The sequence below is a fragment of the Mustelus asterias genome, chromosome 28 (genome assembly GCF_964213995.1).
Source record: "Mustelus asterias chromosome 28, sMusAst1.hap1.1, whole genome shotgun sequence".
Lineage (NCBI taxonomy): Eukaryota > Metazoa > Chordata > Chondrichthyes > Carcharhiniformes > Triakidae > Mustelus > Mustelus asterias.
The window spans coordinates 13,224,948-13,237,218 of NC_135828.1; the positions used below are offsets into that span (position 1 = coordinate 13,224,948).

At 42.5% G+C, this 12,271-nt stretch overlaps 1 protein-coding gene across 15 annotated transcripts in view; it reads left to right on the forward strand.

Annotated features, from left to right (window-relative positions):
- Positions 1-12,271, forward strand: part of dlg5a (discs, large homolog 5a (Drosophila)) — a 210,359-nt gene that overhangs the window by 182,534 nt on the left and 15,554 nt on the right. For 14 of the 15 annotated variants that reach the window (XM_078199527.1, XM_078199533.1, XM_078199529.1 and 11 more), the window contains 5 exons: positions 40-204; positions 3,020-3,203; positions 7,671-7,819; positions 8,759-8,929; positions 12,012-12,208. In XM_078199527.1, coding sequence (XP_078055653.1) covers positions 40-204; positions 3,020-3,203; positions 7,671-7,819; positions 8,759-8,929; positions 12,012-12,208 — 866 coding nt within the window. Of the gene's footprint in view, positions 1-39; positions 205-3,019; positions 3,204-6,896; positions 6,925-7,670; positions 7,820-8,758; positions 8,930-12,011; positions 12,209-12,271 lie in introns of those variants that run through there. The other variant, XR_013495633.1, reaches the window with a different exon arrangement.

A 12,271-nucleotide genomic window follows, 5' to 3' on the forward strand; every position in this document is an offset into this window, starting at 1 on the left:
ATAACTGATAGCTGATGCCTGTATGATCTGTGTTGCTAGCTCTCGACTGGAACCAATAAGCAACCATACGACTCCCCAAGGCAGTGGAGCAACAACACCCGACAATCACTCCATAATTGATGCAGTGAGTGAGCAGGACGAAGGGACAATAACCCCACCATCAAAGCAAACCACCCCAACGACTAGTCCCCGTAACTCTATCAGGTTAGTTGTAAAAAGAACTGTTCTATGGCACTATGACTGTGACTGAAACTGCTCACTACGTGGTAACAATAAAACTTGATCTTTTTATTCCTTTTATATAAAGCATTTTTAATATATTTTATATAAAGATTTTGATTCTGGTCGAAGTGGAATTTCTGTGATCTGCCATGCATCTATTTCTGTTGCTTGGTCAGTGAATCAAGGAATGCACGGTGGCACAGTGGTTAGCACTGCTGCCTCACAGTACCAGGGTCCCGGGTTCAATTCCCGGCTTGGGTCACTGTCTGTGTGGAGTTTGCACGTTCTCCCCATGTCTGCGTGGGTTTCCTCCCACAGTCCAAAGATGTGCGGGTTAGATGGATTGGCCATGCTAAAGTTGTCCCTCAGTATCAGGGGGACTAGCTTTGGTAAATGCATAGGGTTATGGGGATAGGGCCTCGGTGGGATTGTGGTTGGTGCAGACTCATTGGGCCGAATGGCCTCCTTCTGCACTGTAGGATTTTAGGAACCGCCTGCAGTGTTCGAATAGTTGTGCTACTTTGAAGTGAATGATCAGATTTGGCATTAGACAAGCAAAAACAACAAGAAAATATTTAAGGCAGGGCATTATTCACTGTGGTGCTCAAAGTTATGAGGTGTCTGGGTGGAGTAGATAGGAACTGTTTCCGCTGGTGGATGGATAGAAATCTCATGGACAGCAATTCAAGGTGATTGGCAAAAGAAGCAATGGCGACCTGAGGAAAAAGTTTTTTACACAGTGAATGGTTAGGATCTGGAATGCACTGCCTGAGTGTGTGATGGAGGCAAATTCAATCGAAACCCTCAAAAGAGAATTGAAAAATTACCTGGAGAGGAAAAGGTTGCAGGGTTACGGGTAAAAAGTGATGAGCGGGACTAGGTGAGTTGGATAAAAGCTATGTGGACAATTTGGGCTGAATGGCCACCTGTAACTAGTGGTAACTATTCTATGCTTTTACAGTTTTATGGTTCAAAACAGAATTAATTTTCAAAATATTGCAGAGCATGTGCCATACTTTTGATGCAGCAGTAATTAAGTCAACAACAAAATATTTTCTGCGGCCCTATATATTTGTGACTAATGTTATGTGTTCTGTTTTAAACCTGGGTTTGTTTTTATAATTTAGAATTGATCTTGATTACATTACAAAGCTTGTAGCTTTTTAAAATCTGGGTAGTGGCATCGAGATCCAGTCTTGGACAACTCAAGGCTGTGGTTGCGTTGAAATCAATGGAACTATTCCAAGAAGGAAACTCCTTCTGGTCACTAATGTTGGTCTGGAGAGAGACCATGTTCAAAGAATTCCAATATTTGGATGTTGGGTGATGACTGGACACGGCTCAGCTGTGATGTCTCCATGATTGAACCTTACTCACGCTAAGAATTGTCACTTCATCGAAGTACTAGAGGGCTACCAGTGCCAGTAACTGGACCCTATCATGGGACATGGCATTCTGGGTATTGGGGAGATAATTGAAGGAGGAAGAAAACATGTTGCTACGGTGCTACACGGTGACACAGTGGTTAGCACTGCTGCCTCACAGCGCCAGGGACCCAGGTTTGATTCCCGGCTTGAGTCACTGTCTATGTGGAGTTTGCACATTCTCCCCGTATCTGCGTGGGTTTCCTCCGGGTGCTCGTGTTTCCTCCCACAGTCCAAAGATGTGCTGGTTAGGTGCACTGGCCATGCTAAATTCTCCCTCAGTGTACCCGAACAGGCGCCGGAGTGTGGCGACTAGGGGATTTTCACAGTAACTTCATTGCAGCGCGAATGTAAGCCTACTTGTGACTATTAAATTTTTTAAAATCCACACTTTGAATGTGATTTTTTTGATTTGATTTATTGTCACGTGTATTAGTACACAGTGAAAAGTATTGTTTCTTGTGCGCTATACAGACAAAGCATACCGTTCATAGAGAAAGAAAGGAGAGAGTGCAGAATGTAGTGTTACAATCATAGCTAGGTTGTAGAGAAAGATAGAGTTTAAAAGAGTTAGAATGAAGTTTTAGAAGCATAGAATGAGAGTAAAAGAATTAGAAGGTATGCTGGGCACAGCTTGCAAGAAGTCTACAAGGATCCACAAAAGTTATGGAAAAATGGCTTGATTCAGTTTTTCCAGCAAATAAACTGATCCACAGATCAGGGATATTGCAGATTCAATGTCCGTTCTCTGCTGAATTTTATCATCTCAGTTGGAGCAGTTGTACAAATGGTTGGATAAACTGGATTTGTTCTCACTGGAACGACGGAGATTGAGGGGTCTACTATTGTCTACAAGATTATGAGGGGCATGGACAGTCAGATGCTCTCTCCTCGGGTAGAAAAGTCAAGTACTAGGCGACATAGGTTTAAGGTGCGTGGGGAAAAGTTTAGAGGAGATGTGCGAGGCAAGTTTTTTACATAGAGGGTGATGAATGTCTGGAACGCGCTGCCCAGGGAGGCGGTGGGAGCAGGTACGATAGTGTCTTTTAAGGGGCAACTAGACGAATACATGAATAGGGTGGGAATGGAAAGATGCGAACTCCATAAGTGCATCTGGTTTTAGTTTAGGCAGGCATCATGATCAGCGCAGGCTTGGAGGGCTGAAAGGCCTGTCCCTGTGCTGTACTTTTCTTTGTTCTTTGATATATTAATGTAAAGTGAAAAATGAATAGTGGATAAAGGGATTTTCTAAAAAAATAAACCGTTGTGTCCAACTTCATACATTTCTTGATAAGTCAGTTGTCCTTGTATCAACATTTGCCTACAGATAAATATTTTCCTTATTTATCTTTTGTGTATTTTTAATTCCACAGAAAGTCAATTGATTCAACCAATCAAATTGCGGAGCCAAGATTTATTTTCCTAAAGAAAACTCAGATGGAATTAGGGATTCAAATTTGTGGTGGAAATTTGTACGGCGTATTTGTGGCAAAGGTGGAAGATGACAGTCCAGCAAACGGCCCTGATGGGCTGGCACCCGGGGATAAGTTACTGGAGGTAAGAAGATAGAAAGATTTGCATCATTACCCAGCACGAACAATTCACTCAAAAGTTCTTGTGATTTTCAGAATGATGATAATGCCCAGATTCTCCAAACATTAGAAGTTACATCTAAGTTTCTCACACGAATCACACAAGCAGTTAAATTGCAGACTATTGCACCAGGGGATGGGAAGGATGACATTCAAGCCAAGAATGATGTGATCTTCAGACATGAAACTTCCAGTCATCTCGGGATGAAGAAGCTAACTAACTTCTACCCCCAGCTGATACCTAACTTTACACAGAGTCAAAATGGGACCTTTTGGGCTTTGTGGCTTACACATTCAGTAAGGCAATGGAGTTATTGTGAAAACACTGCACACAATCTTTGAACATAACAATTTACATTAGCTCAGCAGCCGAGCAACAATTGCCATTTGCCTTCCACACTCTGGGTTTGTTTTGTAAGTGGTCACATTTAAGCGCTGCATATTTGTAGTGTTTCCAGCCATGTAGTGAGGTGACCTCTCTATCCTATAGATTACCTCTTGTCATCGGGGTTATCATAAATCCACAGTGTAGCAAATGGCATTCATAAATGTTATGCAGTCAGACACTGCCTTGTCTCCTAAATAGCATGGAATACCCTGAAAGGATTAAAAGTTTATTTATTAGTGTCGCAAATAGGCTAACATTAACACTGTAATGAAATCCCCCTAGTTGCCACACTATATCGCCCTTCACTGTTCCTGGATCACAACCCTGGAACTCCCAGTCTAACAGCACTGTGGGTGTACCTACACCATAGCGGTTCCAGAAAGCACCTCACCACCACTGTCTCAAGGCCAATTATAGATGACCAATAAAAATGCTGGCCTAGCCAGCGATGCCCACCCATAACAAAAGAGTTTAAAAAGAGAGAAATAAATATTTAACAGTTGATTGCACCCAGAGAAATAGCATAGACTCAATAAATTTGGTGTCACGTAACAAATTCAATCTGTCTCTCATTCCAAGTGTTGTGTTAAACAGCAGTAGCTCTTGAGGCATAATTTGAAATCTATTTTCCAAGAGAATATAATTGGTTTGTTTCTTCGGATACAAATAGAACATGCTGTCACAGCACCGTGGAGTCAGTTTGTGACACTCGCCTATGAAGAAGTGAATGCCGAATGAAGGCAGGTGATTATTAGGATTGTCTGTATCGCAGGCTTCGTTCTGGAGTGTTCCTTTGTTTCTTCCTGCGTTTTCATTCTTGGATTTTCTATTTTTATTCCGTGCGGTGGTTTCCTTCCCTTAGGCGCAAGGCTTTGAGTAAACACGTTGCTGAGATGAGTAAATTCCCTCGCAAAGTGCACCCTCTCTGTTGCAGGATATCACCCACTGTGACATTTTTGGAACTTACTCTGTCTAGTTTTCATCTCTTGAGCTTAACTGGTGCAGACACACGTGGCCTCTTTCTGTGCCATAAACTTTGTATGATTCTATTCTATGTCGGGGCCTCCTGCATGGACATCAAGGCAGACATCTGACAATTTAGGGCAGCACGGTGGCACAGTGGTTAGCACTGCTGCCTCACAACGCCAGACACACTGGTTCGATTCCCGGCTTGGGTCACTGTCTGCGTGGAGTTTGCACGTTCTCCTCGTGTCTGCATGGGTTTCCTCCGGGTGCTCTGGTTTCCTCCCACAGTCCAAAAGACATGCTGGTTAGGTGCATTGGCCATGCTAAATTCTCCCTCGGTGTACCCGAACAGGCATCGGAGTGTGGCGACTAGGGGATTTTCACAGTGACTTCATTGCAGTGTTACTGTAAGCCTACTTATGACACTCATAAATAAACTACAAAAAATGTATATGCCTTATCTAAGACTTATTGTCCTGACAGCCTGGGACAGGTATTGCAATGTTATTGTTCTCCAAGCTGGCATGGAGTCCCAAGTCATCAGAATGCTCCATTAATTTTTATACTAGTGAATATTTCCTTTTCATTAGTGAAGACTGAATGAATGAGAAAGTTCATAAGGTTTGCAACCAATGATATTCTCTCATTTAAAAAAAAATTAATATCCACCAGCAAAACTCCCTCAGGTTTGGCCTGTTTATTTCGCTGACCTGATGCTGCTTGGAAGTGATTATAGTTTATTGTTGTGCGTCAGTCTTCTTACTTGGGGGTTTGCAAGGCTTTATTGTCTTGCAGCTTAAGAAGTCTCACAACACCAGGTTAATGTCCAACAGGTTTACTTGGAATCATGAGCCTGCGGAGCGCAGCTCCTTCATTGTGAAGAAGGAACAGTGCTCCGAAAGCTCGTGATTCCAAATAAACCTGTTGGACTTTAACCTGGTGTTGTGAGACTTCTTACTGTGCCCACCCCAGTCCAACGCCGGCATCTCCACATCGTGCCTTGCAGATTGGGGAAGATTACCCGAGTTCCCATGCAACAACTTAAAAGAATGTTGCCTCAAGGCTGCACAAGTATCGCTGCCGCATTTGCCCACATAACACAAGTCACTGCATTCCCAATGTGACTCATTGTGTAAACCACATATATACAAAAACTTGCAAAGAAATATATAAACTTTGCAGGCACACCCTGCCCCTGCAGCCACTAAAAAAGATGAAGGGCTTTTCAAGATGATTAATGAAAATAAACAGATGCGTATGGATTGCGTATTAACATCTGCCAATGGCAGCATTCTTCCACCAGTGTCAGATGTTGGAAATGCAGCAAATCCGATCAGTTGGTTAGCTTCATGTGCTGTCCTCTTGCTGAATAGGCCAATCCACGAGGCTCTGCCACACATGAAGCGGCTAGTGGGTTTCATTATGAGTTGTTTTTGGTGTTGGCACTTGTTGCTCTGCTATTGTAGCTACTGATTCTCATGGTGGTACACTCCAGCCCACACGTGATGTTGCCATTTTCCTCTGTTGTCAGCTAGTGTCTCCCCATTGCAGGAATAATATTTAGGGCTTTCTGTCACGCGCGCAAGCTTCCTTGAGGCAGAGCTTTAGGCATCCTACTGGCCGTCTCGTTCTGGCTACCTTGCAAACCAGGAAATCCTGAGTTATGTGACTGTCGCCTGAGCCACAACAGTCGTCTCTGCATGTTGACTGTCAAGATACTTGGGTGCTTTACCTTTGAGAGGGCTGCCACATTTGTGATTTGTGCCCTTGACATGAGATGCCTAGAATGTGCCACAGACAACTTTCATGCACTAAAATATCTTCCACCTAACCTGGCAACAGACAGTACAATCCACAGGAGGGCAGTAGGTCCTCACTTTCCCTAAAATAAAAAAAAATCATCTGTGTAGCAGTGTGTCCTGACTACTGATCAGACAATTATTTTAATTCGCTTTACCCTCCAATATTAGACCAGACTTTGTAAGAGTGTGCTTGATAGCTGGTTATTCGATACTGCATTGTGATGGCACTTTAGAACGATTAATTTTCGCATTGCTGGCTTTCACACAGGTAAAGCTTTCTGTGTTAGTGATTTACTATCACCTTTGATTAATTTCTAGACAAAGTCATAATTCCTTTTGCCTTAAATATTTTTTTATCAGAAGCTGTTTGGTGATTATCTAACTGCATGAATAATTTGTAAAGTTATGCGGATGGCATTGCTCAATATTAGTGCACTTATCATCTTTTTTTTTATAGCACTATTCATACCTTCCTTTTGTTTATGTTTGTCATTGTTTGTAGTGAGATCAACATAAAGGCCTTAGAGAAGGTACGACAAATATATTGATTTTGGTCACTGCAACCATTGTGGCAATGCTCTGTGAAAGAATAGCTGGCATCTGTTTACCATATAGTTGGGAAATATCGGATTTCTAAAGCTTTTACTGAGGGGAAAAAACAGTGAAGTCTACGTACCAATTTTACAAATTGCAGTTGTATTTTTCCTAACCATTGTCTTCCTGATCCAGCTGCACAATTTTACATGTGTTTCAAGTCATGTCAGTACTGGAAATATAACTTTTTGGCATAATTTCAAATCCTGTATCGTGAGAAAGACACTCTGTTTTTTGGGGGTATATTTCAGTAGCATGGTGTGTGGAAGCTGGATAGGAACAGTGTTCCGACAGTGTAATTTTCCCCATGGCTCAGGTATGAATCCGTATTTGTGTAAACATTTTGCCACAACGCTAGAAATTGTAGCGAGATCAAAGTTTGGCTTTTTGCAGAACAACCTCCTGAAAATATACTAATCGTGACTGTTTAGATGATTTGGAGCAGGAACGGCATTCATTTAGCCCTTCAAGCTGGTTGACAGGGCTGCCACCATGCTGCATTTGCAAGGGCACAGTATGCAATCCAGGGAAACAAAAGAGATGGAGAGGGAAGAAAAACATTCAACTTCAGAGATGTTTTATGTAAAAATCGCACAGCAAGTTTGATTGTAACCCGTTTGCTGGATTGTAGTTGAAGTAAGTGTTAATTCTTGATTATAGTTCTTTAACACTTTCGTTGCAGTACAATGGCACTGACATGCGAAACGTGACAGCTGAACAGGCCTACGTCGAAATGCTGAAGCCCACGGAGGCAATCTCTGTGAAGGCTCAGTACAGGATAGAGGAATTCAACAAGATCAGAGATGAAGCCGGAGATGGATTCTATATCAGGTATCGTTTGAGATCATCAACTGAGAGTTTCTGACAATCATTATATGGAAAATGTCAGCACTTTATAGGCAAATTCTGTAAGATGCAGGGACAGGCAAAAATGATAACTGAATACATATATTGATCGACAGTAATACTATAATATTGTCAAATAACAGCCAGAAACAGCAGTCATTAAGTTACAGTTTTCTTACTGTTAATTCTGTACACATACAATCATTTTACAATGAGAACAATATTAATTTCAGTTGTTTATGTTGAAAAGATTGTATTATTTTTCCGATACATCACCTCGTACGGTCACAGAGACATCTGTGGTGATGTTTTAATTGGCACTGGTTTTATCTTCAGCTCTGTTGTGTCTTCAGTTCTTTTTTACTTTGCTTTGAAAACTTTCTTGTTTATTTTTAAATTTTATTTATTAATGTCACAAGTAGCCTTACATTAACACTACAATGAAGTTACTGTGAAAATACCCTAATCGCCGCACTCCAGCGCCTGTTCGGGTACACTGAGGGAGAATTTAGCGTGGCCAATGCACCTAACCAACACATCTTTTGGACTATGGGAGGAAACCGGAGCACCCAGAGGGAAACCCACACAGACAAGGGGAGAACGTGCAGACTCCGCACAGACAGTGACCCAAGCCAGGAATCGAACCCGGGTCCCTGGCACTGTGAGGCAGCAATGCTAACCAGTGTGCCACCGTGTTTGAGCAATACAGGTTGGCAGCAATCATTTGAGATAGACAGGATTTCATAGAATCCCTACAGTGCGGAAGGAGGCCATTCGGCCCATCGAGCCTGCACTGACAGCAGTCCCACCCAGGCCCTATCTCCGTAAACCCACTCGTTTACCCTGCTCGTTGGCACTAAGGGGAAATTTAGCATGGCCAATCAATCTAACCTGCACATTTTTGAACTCTGCTTGTTTTTCCAGAGCACTTTACGACCGAGTTGCAGAAATGGAACACGATCTAAGTTTTAAGAAGGATGACATTCTTTATGTTGATGATACTTTGCCACAAGGAAATTTTGGTTACTGGATGGCCTGGCAATTGGATGAAAATGCTCAGAAGTTGGAAAGAGGGCAAATCCCCAGCAAATACATGTAAGCATGGCAGGAGAGTGTGAGTGAAGAAGTACAAAAAAAACTCATTGCAGTCAGGAAATGAGAAATTCACTGCATTTTGCTTCTGTGTTTTGTTATATAAATATCAGTGGCAACCCATTTGCTTCCATGTCAGAAGGTTGTGGGTCCAAGTGTCACTCTAGGGATTGTTTTATAGTCCAGACTGATAATTAGGCAGAGGGAGTTCTGCACTGTTGGAGTTGCTGACAAATGAGACACTGTCTGTGTCTGTTCATGGATATAAAAGTTCGCATTGCAGTTTTTTTTCAAGAAACATTGGGGAAGATCTGGCATCCTCGCCAATGTTTATCACTCAATCAGTACGTCAAAAAATGGATAGTGTGAACGTATATCTCATTGCTGTTGTGGGACCTTGCCTTGTACGAATTGGCCGTAGCATTTTCTAAGATGATAACAGTCCCTACCCTTTCATTTAAAAAAGAAACATTGAAGTTGAGGTGCCTTGGGACAATCTGAGGATGTAATACGTGCAATATAAATTCAATTATTTTTGCTTCATATTAGAGATAAATTCGTGAGGCAGAAGCTGTCAGTACAAGCTGCTATCTTTTGGCTACTTCTCAGCTCCCAGTGTCTGTGATCATAGTGCGTTTTAGAATGAAGCAAATGTAACCCAGCAGTTGGATATGATGGTAAATAAAGCCTCAGCTACAGTTCTTGGAATTCTTCCTATTTTCAGGGCCGTTACATTGAGTCACCCGACAAAAAAAAGGTTTCTTAGCTGAGTATGATGGATCCTATGGCTCAACCAGTTTCAATTTGTCGCACTTTGTATGAATTTGTTACTGGGCAAAGTAAAAGTAAAGTTTATTTATTGGTCACAAGTAGACTTACATTAACAGTGCAATGAAGTTACTGTGAAAATCCCCTAGTCGCCACATTCCGGCGCCTGTTTGGGTACACTGAGGGAGAATTTAGCATGGCCAAAGCACCTAACCAGCACGTCTTTGGACACTAAGGGACAATTTAGCATGGCCGATCCACCTAACCTGCACATCTTTGGCATGTGGGAGGAAACCCACGCAGACACAGGGAGAATGTGCAGACTCCGCACAGACAGCGACCCAAGCCGGGAATCGAACCCAGGTCCCTGGTGCTGTGAGGCAGCAAGGCTAACCCACTGTGCCATCGGGCAAGTAGGGTAACAGATTGAAACCTGGGTTTCGAAACAGAATTCTCATGTTTTTATAGGATGATAAAAATGAACTCCACAATTCCTGTTGAAAGAGATGATCTGACTTTATTTATGTACAGGGTTGTGAACAAAGTTCAATTTTGGCTCAAGTTACAAAGTCCGGGTTTCTACCCTTTAAATCGCAGAAAGATGAATTGTTCGTTCTGTGGGCAATGCTCTACCATTTTCAATTTGGTATCAAGTCAAAAAGTGACTGACTAGATTGCACATAGACCCTGAGGCTTAATAGAACACAGGAGTGAACATATATAACACCAACCTACAACATTATTGTACGTCCTAAGCACATCATTTCCCAGAGGTGAAATTCCAATGGGATATTCCGATGAATGGCTTATGATGGAAATTTTGTGTTGCTTTCAATGGCGCATGAATTGGGACCACAGAAAGTGGCGCCAATAGGGAGGTGACTGCTCCCTTCAGGTAAAACTGAGTACAGATTACATAGCACCATATCCAGAATTTAATGATAAATAAGGTTATAGCAGGGGTCGTGTGCGCCATAATTTCTTGAGAATGAAAGACAGTGCCAAGGATTATTTCACTGTTGTTAAAGACTTCAGTAATGGTGGCCTGTAATGCTAGAATCCTTCAACACTGTTGTTGTTTTGAGTTTGATTGGAATAGCTCGCTGAGAATTTTTGCACCTTGATCAGTGTTGATTTTAAGGTTGTGACCTTTACCATAATTCTGGGGATCCAGAGGGAAATAGGATGTGAACTTTATGCATTCAACAAAATAAGGCATCAGTCTGTATTGTTTTGTAGCAGTTACCTCTGAGTCAGTAAATCTTGTGTTCAAACCGTAATCCAGGACTTCCACACATCCTCAAGGCCGTCACTTCACTGCAGTGCTGAAGTAATGCTGCACTGTCTGAGGTGCCATCTCTCTGATAAGGTGTTAAACTGGGCCCTGTCTGTCAGCACAACCGGACAAGAAGAATTTTGTGGCACCTTTTTGAAAAAGTGCGCACAATTTCTCGTAGTAACCTGACCTACTCTTGTCCACATTGACAGGATAAAAATAGAATAACTAGTCACCTGTCTCTGTGATTTGTAACACCTTGCTGTTCTTAAATTGCCTGCTTCATTTGTCTATATCACTACAGAAACTGTGGGCCTTAAACTCCAAGCTTCAGATCGGTACTCTAAAGATGCACTGGGGAATCTCCTTCGGTGTTCCCATGTGAGGCTTGCACAGCAATTGCCCAGAAATGCAACATTCCCTGAGGCAATTGCCCTCCACTGGGAGCCATCCAAAAATGTAATTGAAATTGAAAAAATCGTGTGATTCTGAGTCTGGGTTACATCAATAGCTACCCAGAAAATGTCAAAATTTAACTTCTGGATAACTATTGTCCAGATCCATGGGACACCCCCACAGCCCTTGCTACCACCCTCCCTACTGGACTATCCCCAGACTGGCCCCTGCCCAACGTCCCTTCAACCCTCTTCTCCCCCTTCAGCACCCACCGTTCCCTCCCCCAAGGAACTGAACTCCCCTGATAGGAACTCCCTAACCCACAGGATTCCTCCATCCCCTGTAAAGGGCGGGCTGGCCTCCTTGCTGCCTTTTGTTGCTAGGCCCCAGAGACACATTCGCACTCCTTGGATCTCACCTGGCCTAAGTTGGAAAGGTAGTGAGACAGGATAGGAAAAAAGTTGAGGTTAAAAACCAGGAGCGCAGTGGCAATCTGCCTCTGATTAGCCACCCGAGGAACTTCAGGCCCCCATGTCAGAAATCATTCCTAATGTGCTTGTGTGCTATTTGATATCACTTCCTTGCTGTTTAGAATTCTCATGTTAGTTTTTAACTATGGCATGCTGCTGAATTATATTCTGGCAGGATGGATCAGGAATTTTGCAGAAGACATAGTATGTCAGAGGTCAAGGATGAAAATGGCTCGGTGAAGACTCTGTCAGCGGCAGCCCGAAGATCATTCTTCAGACGAAAGCAAAAACACAAAAGGAATAATTCAAAAGATGGAAAGGAGATGTTGGCCCTTGATGCCATAAGCACTGATTCTATCCCTTTGTTGGAAGGTATTTATTTTGTTAATTTTTTATCAAGAAATAAGAACATAAGAACTAGGAGCAGGAGTAGGC